Source organism: Rasamsonia byssochlamydoides, assembly GCF_041956645.1.
Source record: "Rasamsonia byssochlamydoides strain NRRL 3658 unplaced genomic scaffold VTN77scaffold_2, whole genome shotgun sequence".
Taxonomy (NCBI): Eukaryota; Fungi; Ascomycota; class Eurotiomycetes; order Eurotiales; family Trichocomaceae; genus Rasamsonia; species Rasamsonia byssochlamydoides.
Window position 1 is genome coordinate 7,710 of NW_027192385.1, and position 13,402 is coordinate 21,111.

Consider the following 13,402-nt stretch of genomic DNA (forward strand, 5'->3'; position numbering starts at 1 on the left):
ATGCCCAGCAAAACGAAAACGAATGGCGCCTCTAACGGCGACGCCGCCAACGGCAACGAGGGCAAGTCGCTCTTTGAGCGCATCGAGGCGCCGTCCATCCCCAAGGAGGCCGGGCGCAAGATCGCGCAGCTGGAGCAGGAGTTTATTCGCGCAGAGGTTGAGCAGTGTATGTACTGGACCTAAGTATCATTTTTTATTGCATGTGTTTGTTCTAGTGCTAATTCTAATATCTACATGATAGTGCGCAAGACGATCCCCCTCATGCGCCCGCTCTACGAAAAGCGCAATGCCCTCATCGCCTCGAAGGAATTGCAAGATGCTGACTTCTGGCCCCGCGTGTTCGCTAACGCCCCCGCCGAGATCGACGAGTACATCCTGCCCTCCGACGCCGCTGTCCTGGGCCAGTCTCTCAAGAACCTGACCGTCGAGCGCTTCGAGCTTGACGACAACGGCCAGGGCGAGCCGCGCAGTGTGCGACTCATCTTCGACTTCGCGACCGGCGACGAGAACCCGTACTTCGAGAACGCCCGCCTCGTCAAGGACTTCTACTGGCGCAAGCAGGTCACCAAGACTGCCAAGGGCAAGCGCCGCACCTGGGAGGGCTACGTCTCCGAGCCGGTTCGCATCAACTGGAAGGAGGGCCAGGATCTGACCAAGGGGTTGCTGGACGCCGCCTGCGACCTTTTCGAAGCTGAGCAGAAAGACAAGTCCGTTGACCGGACGAAACTCCCCGAGTACGAGACCCTGGTCAAGAAGATTCAAGAGGCTGAGGCCGAGGCCGTCACGGGCGATGAGGACGAGGAGGCGGACGATGACAACGAAGGCGCCGGGCGCAGCCCCGCGGGAATGAGCTTCTTCGCCTTCTTCGGCTACCGCGGACGGGACGTGTCTGCTGAGCAGTCCAAGGAGGCAGAGAAGGAGGAGGCAGAACGATGGGCCAAGATTGAGAAGGGTGAAGAGGTCGATGAAGATGCCGACGATGACGATGATGAGGACGAAGAGGAAGAAGACAGCCTGGAAGCTGCAGAGCTCTTCCCGGACGGCGAAGACCTGGCCATTGCCATTGCAGAGGATCTCTGGCCTGGTGCCCTCAAATACTATGGTAAGTTCCATCCTCTCGCGTACTAAGAGTCACTCGTTAATTGATAACTAGTCCAATCGTACGAGGTCCCCGATGACTTTGACTCCGACGTCGAGGAACTCGAAGACCTGGACGAGGACGACGAAGAGGAGGGTGACGACAAGGAGGAAGAAGAGGAGGAGCGGCCTCGCAAGAAGGTCAAGACCTAATCGATCGACAATACGCCAATATCCAGCCATGATTCAGTCGTTTAAAATATCTCTTTGTACATTATAGAACAATCACCAGGATTAATAGCAGGACCAGGACGAAGATGAGGACCGCGATGCAGAAGGATGACCATGTATCTAATACCATTTCGTTAGTTGTCTGACACAATTTGAAAAGTCGTTTGCTTTTAAAGTAGCTTTGCGTTTTAAAATAAAACGAAAGACAGCAGCTCACCCTCGTTCTTCCGCACAATATGTCTGATCCTTTTCATTCCATTGGATAGCTTGCCTCCCACGCGATCGGCCAGCGAGTCGACCTCGTCGAGCATCTCGGCCTGATCCTCGAGCTCTCGCCCCATGACATCCGCCTGCTGGCGGAGATTGCCCACCGTGCGGAACACGCCATCCAGCTGCTCGTCCTGCGCCTGCATCAGTTCGACCTGCCGCTGCTGCTCGTAGGCAGAGTAGTAGTCGTCGCCGCCGCCCCGACCGCCTCCTTCGCCGGCAGGATCGGGCGAGAGGAGGTTGTCGAAATCGGACGGGTTGGGCAATCCTGCTGCCGTTGTTGTAGTAGTACTTGTTGCTGCTGTCGTGACGACATTCTTCTGCAGCTCCTCCCTCATCGACTCGATCTCCGCGCCGACATCTTCGACCAGTTTCCGTCGGCGCTCGACCTCGTCCAGCTCGAGGCCGTATCGGTAGGGGTCATGCTCGATGGCGCGTACGCTCTCGACGAGGTCGCGCAGATCGGCGCTGAGGTCCTCCAACGTCGACTCGAGCTCTGAGCGGGCCTGTTGCAGTTCGGGATTGGACGGCGAGGTTGCGAGCGAGCGGATGCGGAGGTAGGAGGAGAAAAGGGGGCGGGTGGTCTGCAGCGTCGCGAGGACGTCTCTGTTGTTATCAGCATGAGCAATTTATCGAAGTTCATTAAATAAATTTGCGGCATATGTTGCAGGTCGAGGTAAGATAGGATAGGATAGGGAGGCATACGCTTGGACCTGAAGGAATGGGTCTGTCGACTCTGATGGGTTCATGTTGGTTGATGATTTGTGAACGAAAGAGAAGGAGTGGAATTTATTGGAAAGAGGTTATTTCAACAGTAAAATAAAAAGAGCGGCATTTCTACCTTTGTAGAACTGTAGTTGCTGTGTTTGTTGGAGAAGGGCAGCTGGTAGGTTCGTCATTGCTTACTGTGTTGTTGCCGTTCCCGCCCCCGTCTAGGCCAGCTCGGTACGGGTGGAAGCACCCACTCATACTCCAGCTTCCAGCGTTCCAATTTATCCCTTACTCTGTAGTTTCACTGGCTAAATATAGCCTCTCCTGTCTAATTTACAATCTCTCTTTTGTCTCAACTTGTAGGAGTCATTTTTAAATTGCTGACAGGAGGGGAAGTTTGACTCCAGAATCGCTTTAGCTTTCACCCGATATTATCGATTACACTTTGAATATCAGAGGACTCGCAAGCAGATATATGTATCATCGATCGATCTCATAGACATCTCAACTTGAGACATCTCTCCAAAGTGATTTGGTATGATCGATCGCTCGTACTGTATATAACCGCGCTAGCTCTACACCCTAGTCAATTAATTGCTCAACATTGCGCATCGAAGCGCAGCTCGACACGAACGCCCGCTCACGACGATGATAAATGGCCCAAAGAAAATATGGAAATAAGGACTGATCGATCTATTAGTCTAATGGCGACTCGCCTTCTCCGCGCATCTGTCTCACCCACTCTCGGGCCTGCCGGTCGTACTTCTGCCCGCAACGGTCGTTCAGGATCACGTCCACGCTCCAGCTGCGGAGCATGGCCTCGCACCGCTTGCAGTCCAAGTGCGTATCGCCGTTCCACGCGTCCCAGTACTCCTTCAGCTCCTCCGCGTAGTTGCAGACGAAGCTGTCCTTGCGCGCGCGGTCCTCCACGCTGCAGCATTTGGCCTCGGGCAACTCCAGGAAGATGCGCGACAGGGCATGGGCCGGCTGGCGCAGGAGGAACCAGCACATGATGCTGCAGTCCTCGCTCAGCACATTGCCGTCGTCAGGGCTGTGCGCGAAGAGGATCGTGTCTAGAAACAGCCGCAGCATCTGCAGCGCGATGTGGAAGTCGATCTCCCGCTCCTCGTCCAGATACTGTCGGAAAATCAATCGTCGCTTGCCGATCTCGCGATGCTGCGCCTTGTGCACCAGCACCCGGTAGATATGCGCGACGTGCCGCGGGAGCCAACACATGCCCTTCTTCCGCGATTCCAACGCGCATGGTAGCCGGAGCGACACGAGGTAGCGATGCACCCCGAGTGAAATCGGACACATCTTGTCCGGCGGGGGCTTGGTCCTCTCGACCTCCCTGATGATGTCAGCCATATGGAGCATCACGTACAGCCCTCTTTCCACCCGCTGCCGGAACAGGTCCGCCTCGTCGTCCATTTCGGTGTTCTTGATCGCCCACCATGCTCCCCACCCAGAGCGGGCGATGCGCGAAGCCAGCTGCCGCGCCGTCTCCTGGCGCTGAAGGAATTTCTGCAGATTGCAAATCGTCAGGGCGCAGGGTTGCCCCGTCGCGCGATCCATCATCAGGACCGGATCAAAAGGCGGGATGTGGTGATGGCGAAGGTACGAGGTGCATATCTGGGCCTCGTGAAATTTGATCGTGTGGTAGGTTGCTCTGTTGAGGCGGCACACGAGCGGTATGGCGGAGACATCTCCCACACTGAGGATCTGGAAGAGCACATCAGGCACGCCACCGAATATGGATGACGATGACGACAGTCTTCTTCTTTCTGACATCTCTTAATCATCTAGATGACCCTTCTCCTTTAAGCCTCAAAGACTTTGTCAACCAGATCGGTCATGGCAAGACTTGGCTTTTCATTGTCCCTTCACATATTCGTGGGGGCCGAGCTAGGGGCCGCGAGCGTGGCCTACCTAGGTATCTTACCTGGCATGTTAATGAACAGAAGAAAAGTCAACTGGCTGCAGCACTCTGGAAGGAGCAGCATCATCTGCCCGTGGACAGTAAGACAATTCATGGTAATCGGTCCTGGTTCCGACCTGTTTGCGCATGCAGTCCAGTCGGCTTGCAACCTCAGTGAACCACGTTCATCTGACTGCAGCGCCATCTCACGTGTCAACCATAGCCAGGATTGAGACTTGCCCAGTGTCCACCACCCTGGGGAAAGAGGATCGTTGATTGCAGCTGTATTTGACGACATGCAGCCATCCCACAGAATTCATACAGGAGAAAGGGCCTTTGCCAAGCAACTCACTGCCTTAGCGTGTTGGTGAATCACACGCTAAACTTTCAAGACGCTGACTGATCACATGTGATCCGATTCTGATTGACGCTGCTGCGGATTTCGAATGTGCATGCAGTCCACTTTTCAATGAGTCTTCTCCCGCGTTCTAGAAGGTAGGTTATTACACAGTTTGCCCATAGTTTGCTGATTGGTGTAGAATGAGTATATGGAGTGTGTATCAGACATGGGGAGACAGACAGGATAGAAATGAATTCTGAGTTAAGACCATAGATTAAGAGGCACAGACCTACGAGGAAGAGGAAGCTAAATCTCCTTGCTGTCCAGCCAGAAAGATTGGAAACATTATTAATTGCCTAGGTAGGATAATTATCAGAGCCATGGCCCATGGATTTCCCCGGCCCCCACGCTGCACGTGACGATAAGCGATAAACTCGCCGAACCTCGAGAGTTGTCCCGCGCTAAACCCAATCCTGCAATCGCGTTTGCATCTTGAAATTTTTCTAACAGATCGCCAATAATAACAATGAACAAGAGGAAACTTTGCCTAGGAACAGGAACAGGGACCTGACGACCGATTCGAGAATAGGCTTATGTACAGCTAGTGTCACTGCGGGACTCGCGCCATTTTAGCACACCACTGATGAAATAACACAAACACCCTGGGTATCCCGGTATATACATACATATGGCGCCCGCATCTCCCCTCCCACTCTCCCCCGAGTGGAAGGATGCGGATTCCTATATCGACTCTCTCCTCTCGTTCGCGACGTCGACCCACCTGTTCATCAACCTGTGCGGCGGCGTGCACATCCTCGATTTCCTGACCCGCGAACCGGACCTGTACACGACGCTGCTGCCGGAGGACTGGCGGCAGTTCTTTGACAAGCACGATGTTCATGATATCCTTCATCTGCTTATGAGGGAGGATCTGTCGCAGTTCGATCCAAAGGATGGCGCTACGGTGGAAAATGTGCAGCAGCAGGCACAGACGTGGAAAGGGGGCCCGGTGCCTCCCAGGACTCTCCTGGATTACATCCGCGACATTCGCCGGCTCAGTTTGCGACGCGACTTTACCTCTCCAATTTCTTCCAAGAAGAGCGCCATCCCCCGACACATCGCGGTAGGCATGAAAACGAAAAAGCTGCACGAGGTCGAGAACTTCTCCAAGTACGTCGACTCACTCGCCACCAGTGTCGCAGAGACGAGAGGCGAGCCCGTCACGCACATTGTGGACTTTGGGTCCGGGCAGAATTACCTGGGCCGGACGCTGGCCAGTCCGCCGTACAATCGCCATGTCATTGCCATCGAGCGCCAGCACGACAATATCCGCGGAGCGCAGGGCATGGATGTCCATGCGCGACTGGCGGAGAGGAAAGTCGTCGTGCGGAATAAGAAGGAGCATGTCAACGTGAGGAATAAACACAGCGTAGATAATGATTCGGAGGCATCGCCGTCTCGTTCGGAAGAAGTCAGCGAAAACGACTCTGGTTCATCTTCCCAAGAACCATCATGTTCAGCTTGCAGCCCAGACGCAGATGGAAGGGAAAACGGGGAAGAGGACGTCACCGTGATCAACGTCTTCAGCGAGATTGATCTCGACCCGGATGATCTGAGTCCCGCTCCGGGTGCTGGCAATGGCAGTGGCAGGAGGCGAGCCAAGGACCGTTCGCAGATACAACTTAAAGGATCGATGAACTATATCGAGCACGAAATCCAGGACGGGTATCTCGAGCCCATCATCCGTCCTGTTATCCAGCCTCAGGGCTCAAAAGCAGACAACTCGGCAACAGCATCAGAAGTAACCGATACAGATCAAAAAGCTACCGATGCAAGAGTCATGGTAGTCTCTCTCCACTCCTGCGGCAACCTCCTGCACCACGGCGTCCGCTCGCTAGTCCTGAACCCGTCCGTCGTGGCCGTCGCCATGATCGGATGCTGCTACAACCTCATGACCGAGCGCCTCGGTCCAGCGACATACAGACTACCCGTACTGCGATCCCTACATCCCCGTTTAGAACGCACCTCTACCGCGTACGACCCCCACGGCTTCCCCATGTCCAAACGCCTAGAAGAGTACCAGCACGTCAGCGGCACGGGCATCAAACTGAACATCACCGCGCGGATGATGGCCGTGCAAGCCCCCTACAACTGGGGCAAAGATGACAGCGAAGCCTTCTTCACCCGGCACTTCTACCGCGCCCTGCTCCAGCGTGTCCTCCTTGACCACGGCGTGGTCCCCAAACCCACTTTCCCAGCGCGATTCGACGAGTTGGGCTTTGGAAGCAGTGACCCCTCCGAAGGATCTTCCGGAGGAACAGCATTGATCGTGGGCTCGCTGCGGAAATCCGCCTACGCGTCCTTCCCTACCTACGCACAAGCCGCCCTCTCCAAACTAACCCGCGACCCTGTATACGGCGACAAAGTCGCAAGACTGGCACGCGAGATCACCACAGAGGAACTCGAGCGCTATGCAGCAGACTACTGGCCCGCGAGGAAGAACCTCAGCGTCGTCTGGTCCCTGATGGCGTTCAGCGCGGCGGTCGTCGAGGCCATCATCGTTGTGGACCGGTGGCAGTTCCTGCGCGAGTATATACCCTTGGGGATCGTGAAGGAGTGCTGGGTTGAGCCGGTGTTTGAGTATAGCGAGAGTCCGAGGAATTTGGCTGTTGTGGGTATCAAACAGTAAATAAATAATCGGAGCGGACGCGGACGCAAGTCAAGATCCTCGAAGATGAATGATCTAGAATAGTCCATGTCTTCTTTCATGACACGGCATGACAAGACAAGATCTCTACCAAGAAGAAATGAGAGTTCAAGACCTACGGATCGGATTGATCGATCGACTACTGACACACATGAATGAAGGACTTCAAAAATAGTCATGACACAGATCTAGAATTGCTTGAGACGTTGCTTGCGACGAATGAATCATCAGACATGAAGGCGTGTCGTGACACGCGTGAAACATCATATCATCAGCATGGCTAACCAAGAATCGTCCAACCCAAATAACCGAAACCAAAACACAGCAGAATCGAACTTGATCAATAATCTAGGGTATATAATCTTTCTCGCGTCTCCCAAAACAAAGTCCCTCCGTTTAAAGTCATCAAGGTCAACAATCATCAGTCAACACATTTGATTGCTGCTGCTGCCTGCAAGATCTATGTCTGCGGAGGAGAGATCCAGCTCCCGTCCTTATTCCACACGCCGACGCCGCCGTATCGTCCTGCTTCAGCGCCGCGCAGGAATGCGAAGCGGAAGAATAGGTCTTCGGGTTCGTCTGCGTCGAACTCAACATCTTCTTCCAGCTCGAAGTTTGCCATTGGCACCAGTTCGAGACCCCGATGGCCGTGACGGTGCCACGTGAATTTCCCCTGTCGGTCTTCGTCTAGATACCCTCGCCACCGTTCCACGTCGTTCACGAGCACGCTCACCCCATCGACGCCAAGCTCGGCCATCCGCTCCGGTTCAAACAGATCAATCGTGATGTTTCCATTGCCGCTATATTTGTGATGCATGATCTGAGGCACCTCCTCCAGCTCAATGGTAACCGACGCATTGGTGATATTGGGACTTGCCGCGCCCCACCAACCCCCCGGAGACACTGGATCCTCGCCAAGAGCGGCGGGAGTCTCGACGATCGAGGCGAAGCCCCACCTCGCGACGCCATTGATAAAGAGACCGAGAAGCAAACCTTGGTAAATCAACGAGGGCCGCGTGGGGATCGCAGTGCCGGGCATCAGCAACATAGCAAGGATATAGTGGTGGATTCGGAGTCGCAGACCGGGCAAAGGCAGTAAAATGAGAAGGATGGCACCCATTGTCAGGTAGACTTTGAGATAGTGTGGCATCAGCCCCGCAAGGCGGATATACCATGCTTGGCTGAGAACGATGAAAATGAGAATGGTGACCACTATAGAGAGCGCCATTTTGGCACCTGGTTGCGCTTCGAGGTCATGCGGCGTGAGACGCTGGAGAGGAATCCAGACCGCAAATGTGTAGTTGTTCAAGGCGCCAATGAAAGCGGGTGGCAAGTAGAGAACTGTCTTGCTCAGCTGGTAGATGGGGGAAGAGACTCGTTCCAGGAGAGGGCGCGCGCAGTATAAATAGAGCACGTATGCTATGAACGCTGCAGGGAGAAGGCGCGACAGCATAAGAGAGAAAAGGTCCGTCAGGGTCGGAAGATTTGGGGGATCGGACACCAGGCCAACATGAAGGATGAGGATGAAGAATGTACTGAAGAAGAATACCGGCGGGGAAGTCGTGAAGATCGACAGGATCACCACGGCAGCGATGGTGATGCCCAGGAGAGGCCATCGTGGGTCCTGCGGGCAAGTGGCTTGGGATGAGGACAGGCGCACGAAACTGAACGACTTGGGAAACGTAGATGGGAAGCCAACTGACGTCAACCCATTCTGTGAGACGGAGGGGTATGAATGCGCAGCACCTTCCAGCTTCACCACGCCGCAACCACCAGCAGAATTTGTGACCACACCAGCATGGATCGCAGCTTGGCAAATAAAGCTGTCCGCTCGATAGATGCCTGGAAGAGACGAATCAGGGGTTTGACCACCGACGACCAGCGGTTCATAATTGAGGGTCTGGTTTCCAACCGTATGCGGCGACAGCAAGATTGTGGACTTGCAGTTTGCTGGACAGCGAAAGGCGAACGTGGAGGAACTGAACGGCCGGCAATCATTTCCGTTAAGGCCGCATCTGTTTCCAGGAGACCTGCATCATCAGTCAGATGTGTCGTTCACGAATGTCGAGCTCGTGTACATACCAATAGCTCGCTGAGCAGGAGATGAGCTGCGGCCTGCCGTAGCCCTCAATGTGGCCAGAGGAGGTCGAATGAAGCAACACCAGGAACCAAGATAGAAACCAGCTGGAATAGAGCAACAGCAGCAGCGCAATTTTGTGGCGCCTTTTGGGGAAGAAGCGATTCAGGTATTTGACAGGCAGCTCTTGAATGGTCGGGAACAGAGGCTTGAAGAGCAGGTCTCGAGGCGGAACGGGGCCTTTGACCCAGCGCGCTGTCGCGCGGCCAGCCTTTCTCAACGGCAGGGGAACCCAGCCCCAGCGAAATGACTTGGATGATTCTCGTAGCCAGACAGGAAGGCGAAAGGTGGTTGTGTCTTCTTCCTCTATGGCGAGGGCAGCCGACGCATCCGGATCACTGCTGCTCTCGTCATCGGTCAAGGGAGGAGGGATGAAGACGCCTCGCTCTTCATCGCGCGTTCCTTCGAACATGTTGGATGACTGACATTGAAAGCGCTATGGTCAGCATAGCTGGGACAGTCAAAGACGACGATATGCGCTTACCACTACTACCACTGCAGCCCTGGTGGGGCACAGATAGTGATGCTACCGGGAGCTGCGGAACACCAAGACCCGCTTCGAGCTGTCAAACAGGACGAACGTCAAAGAGGAATCGAATAGTCCATCGCGTCGAAGAGAAGAGACGAATAAATTCATCGGAAGAAAAGAAAAGGCAATCATGAACGGTGATTGGGACTCAATTCATCCGATGGGTCGACCCAGGACATAGGCTTGGCTGATTGTTGTTCCGGGCCGAGGCTGCCAGTTTCAGCCAATGCCACCACCCAATGCCAGCACACGAGGAAGTCCAGACTCAAACACACTTTAATCAGAAATATCTTCCAGAAGGTAGGTCCTTATAAACTATAATACTCCTCTTTCTCGACTCAAGTCGAGAGAGCCGCTATCTGACAGAGGTTGTGTAGAACTTTATCTTGATTTTTTGGGCCCATTAACGAGTAAATATAGCCTGTAAAGCAAATTTTCCTTTTCTAAACAGTGATGATGTCTAATTGAATTGATAGCTCCTCTTGACTTGCTTAGTTGGACAAGCGCCATGAAATCCCAGTATTTTCCTTCAGGGATTGAAGGATTTCACTTTGCGGTATCACGAGGCCGACAGACGTCCCCTCTTCCACATGGAGCAATGAAACTAGCTGGCCTACCCAGCTCCAGTCATCCTTCTCCGGGACCGGACAGAATAGACCAGAACCGGAGTCACCTGGCGCGCAGACATCGTTGTCCTTCTCTACTCGATGAAAGGTGATGAGCTTTGTACGGTTCACGTTTGTTGTCGATGAGGCGCTTGACCCTTGCTCCTCCTCCTCCTCCATAACAATGTCCGCCGTGCCCTTCTGGAACATCAGGGCTTCGGAGGGCCTGATCTTTCCAACTGTACAACCAGTGGCTGCCCCGTCCTTGTAACAGACATCTCCAGCCATGGCATCGATGTTGTCGATGATACCATTGCAGCCCGTGAATTTGAATTTGCGCCTTTCAGTTCGTATGAATAGGCCCGTCAGCTCTCTGTTATTGAACCACGACCCATTCACTCCTTTCCACTCATCGTTAAGTCGGAACAAGGTCCAATCACTCCTCCACCCGCTTCCATTAGTTCCCAATGTGACCGTATTTTACGTCCCGCACTTCTGATGCCACCTTTCAAGCAAGAAATCGAGGTCCTCGTTATTAATCCGATCGGATTCAGCGACGACTAGCAAACGACTGAGGACATCGAGTCCACCAGGAGCATGACGCGAGACTCGTTAGCGGTCTTGAACGGCAATACATGGTAGGCAGTCAGTGCATATTGCAAGGCCATCTGGCGACAAAAACACGCCAACAGAACCTTTCGACTCCTTGCCTAAGAGGGATATCGACTGTCCATGCCGAAAAGCCCCGACGCTTGTAATAGCACGCCTAACGAGGGTTTTCCGCAACTGCTACTCCCGTTCACTGATCGCCAGTCGATCGAGTCCTGGGGGCTCTAAGAGCCTTTTAGCAGCTTCCATGCTGTCACCCGCGTGGCGAAATTCAGCTTTCAAGATGATTGTGAGTGCATTTCGGGAGGCGACTGAGGTTGCGAGATTTGTCGTCGAATCTGCATCGACGTAAAGACAGATGCAATCTACCGATAACTTCTCCCAACCGAACCTGGAGGCGGTGGCAACGACGGCACGAGCATTGTCATCGTTATTCAGAAAGTCAACAACATACTGGAGATCTTCATCAAATGGCTGAACCGGTTGTCGTTCGGGCTGCATAATTACGGTCGGCTTGGGGAGCCAGGGCACAAGCAATCCTGCCTCCGCAGGCTCTGTAGGTTCCACACAAATTCCACCTTGAACATACTGTCCATCAGTAAATAAGCTAGTAAGAGTAGTCAGTTGAAGTTCGCCATCCAGATGCTGATTGCTCAACCTACCGCTGATTGTAACCTTTGGGCCCATCAAGGATTGCCATCGAAGTCCACAGATTGGGCCTGGTGTGCGATGGCTGAACAGGAAATGAACGGACCCCCCAACTCAATAGTGCAGTCATCGCCTTTCTGTAATTTCCCTCTGGATCATTCCCGCGAACTTGCTGCCCAAGACCCGACAATGGTTCTACCACGGTACCCTCCAGCAAAGTTGCCCTCTTGCCCTCCGCCAAGTCCCTCAAGGCATGGAGAATGACTCCATGATCCGGACACTTCAGAACCTCATGTACTTTGAGAGAAAATTCCTCCAAAGTGTCGGAGTGATCCATGTGAACTCTCTTTGAGTCACTTCTTTCGGGAGAAGGGACCTGTTTCCTCTTGTACCCGGCTCTCCCAGTTGACGGGAGACCAAGGGATTCGTACGAAGCTCACGGTTAGAAATCCTAACTACCATTCTGAAGAGCTCAAATGTGAAACCAGTGAACGATCAAGATAAGACAAGCATGAAAAGAACACAAGACCAAGGGAACCATCACTCAGAAATCATGAGTGAAGTTTCCCAGAACACAAATTGAAGGTAGCGAACAATTAAAGGAAGAAAAATGTAAGCAGAACATGAATCTTACAGTCACGGCAGCCAGGCAACAGCTGATGTATTGTAGAGGAAAGAGCTACCCAGGAAGCTGCCCACCTGGATTCTCCTTGTGGAATCCTTTTTTGCCGACAATAAACATCAGATAGTGATGAAGCAGCAAGTCAGGGATTCATGGAAGGTTAAGACTAATTTATAGAGATGGAGCTGATGACAACATTATACTCTGGATGATGCAGAAGTTGAGTTTTGTGTGTGAGGTGGCAGAGGAAGGAGCCTGGAAGTCCCATGGTCAAGTGAATTCGCCAGCCCTAGCCCTGGGCCCCAGGCCCTAGATTAAGTTTCATTTCTGAAGTGACCTACCCGATGGTATGTCGATATGATGTATGTAGAAACTAATGTCACGTTCCCTTACTACCTCACAGAATGTCCAACTAAAACCAAGGTCACATTAAGCTCGACTCAAGTCGGGACCAATTAGTTCTTGGTTTGGCTTCTAGTTGTGACAGGCCTAACAGTTCATGTTGCTATCTACAACAAGGGTGGCCTACAAGAGGTCTCGATGGGGAAGGAAAGGAATCAGGCTAAGGGGAAGGGGTATGCTGTTTATGAACCAGGGCTCGCAAGTATTGCAATCTTACAAGCTCCCCCTCTGGGTCTCTTGACTTGAGTCAAGGCAGACCAATCAACAAACTCTCTCCCTGACTTGAGTTGAGGTTACAAGGGCTCTGCCCGAGTCTCTATATGGGCTATGGGCACCAGCCCATGACAATAGGCTTTTTATTCTAATTTGGGAGGATATAAATAGGTAGGGTAGGTAGGTAGGTCAGGTGCGTTGCTTTGGGGGTCACATGACTTACTAACCGTGTTGGGTATGGCTCTCACTTTTTCTGGGGGTACCAGAGTAGAGTGATTAGTAAACTGCAGTTGGATTCTGCAGCAGGTACCCCGGTCTAGCTTAGAACCCTCCGCGCGTGGGAAAGGAGCGAAAGCACTCTGACAGAAATCTACTAATTCCAAAAG

At 53.1% G+C, this 13,402-nt stretch overlaps 6 protein-coding genes across 6 annotated transcripts; 2 read left to right on the forward strand and 4 right to left on the reverse strand.

Moving 5' to 3' along the window:
- On the forward strand, nucleotides 1–1,290 carry VTN77DRAFT_2566 (uncharacterized protein; the record flags this gene model as incomplete). The annotated part of the gene is made up of 3 exons (XM_069418419.1): nucleotides 1–166; nucleotides 242–1,102; nucleotides 1,154–1,290. 3 exons carry the CDS (start codon nucleotides 1–3, stop codon nucleotides 1,288–1,290), a joined length of 1,164 nt encoding a protein of 387 aa, XP_069282047.1.
- A 61-nt stretch (nucleotides 1,291–1,351) lies between these two features.
- On the reverse strand, nucleotides 1,352–2,324 carry VTN77DRAFT_2567 (uncharacterized protein; the record flags this gene model as incomplete). Its single annotated transcript, XM_069418420.1, has 3 exons — nucleotides 1,352–1,428; nucleotides 1,526–2,181; nucleotides 2,281–2,324. The coding sequence occupies 3 exons, from the start codon at nucleotides 2,322–2,324 to the stop codon at nucleotides 1,352–1,354; spliced, it is 777 nt and encodes a 258-aa protein (XP_069282048.1).
- Nucleotides 2,325–2,982: 658 nt separating this feature from the next.
- Nucleotides 2,983–4,077, reverse strand: VTN77DRAFT_2568 (uncharacterized protein; the record flags this gene model as incomplete). The annotated part of the gene is made up of 1 exon (XM_069418421.1): nucleotides 2,983–4,077. One exon carries the CDS (start codon nucleotides 4,075–4,077, stop codon nucleotides 2,983–2,985), a length of 1,095 nt encoding a protein of 364 aa, XP_069282049.1.
- Nucleotides 4,078–5,232: 1,155 nt separating this feature from the next.
- Nucleotides 5,233–7,233, forward strand: VTN77DRAFT_2569 (uncharacterized protein; the record flags this gene model as incomplete). Its single annotated transcript, XM_069418422.1, has 1 exon — nucleotides 5,233–7,233. One exon carries the CDS (start codon nucleotides 5,233–5,235, stop codon nucleotides 7,231–7,233), a length of 2,001 nt encoding a protein of 666 aa, XP_069282050.1.
- A 478-nt stretch (nucleotides 7,234–7,711) lies between these two features.
- On the reverse strand, nucleotides 7,712–9,800 carry VTN77DRAFT_2570 (uncharacterized protein; the record flags this gene model as incomplete). The annotated part of the gene is made up of 2 exons (XM_069418424.1): nucleotides 7,712–9,281; nucleotides 9,334–9,800. 2 exons carry the CDS (start codon nucleotides 9,798–9,800, stop codon nucleotides 7,712–7,714), a joined length of 2,037 nt encoding a protein of 678 aa, XP_069282051.1.
- A 1,511-nt stretch (nucleotides 9,801–11,311) lies between these two features.
- On the reverse strand, nucleotides 11,312–12,116 carry VTN77DRAFT_2571 (uncharacterized protein; the record flags this gene model as incomplete). The annotated part of the gene is made up of 2 exons (XM_069418425.1): nucleotides 11,312–11,738; nucleotides 11,794–12,116. 2 exons carry the CDS (start codon nucleotides 12,114–12,116, stop codon nucleotides 11,312–11,314), a joined length of 750 nt encoding a protein of 249 aa, XP_069282052.1.
- Nucleotides 12,117–13,402: the final 1,286 nt, after the last annotated feature.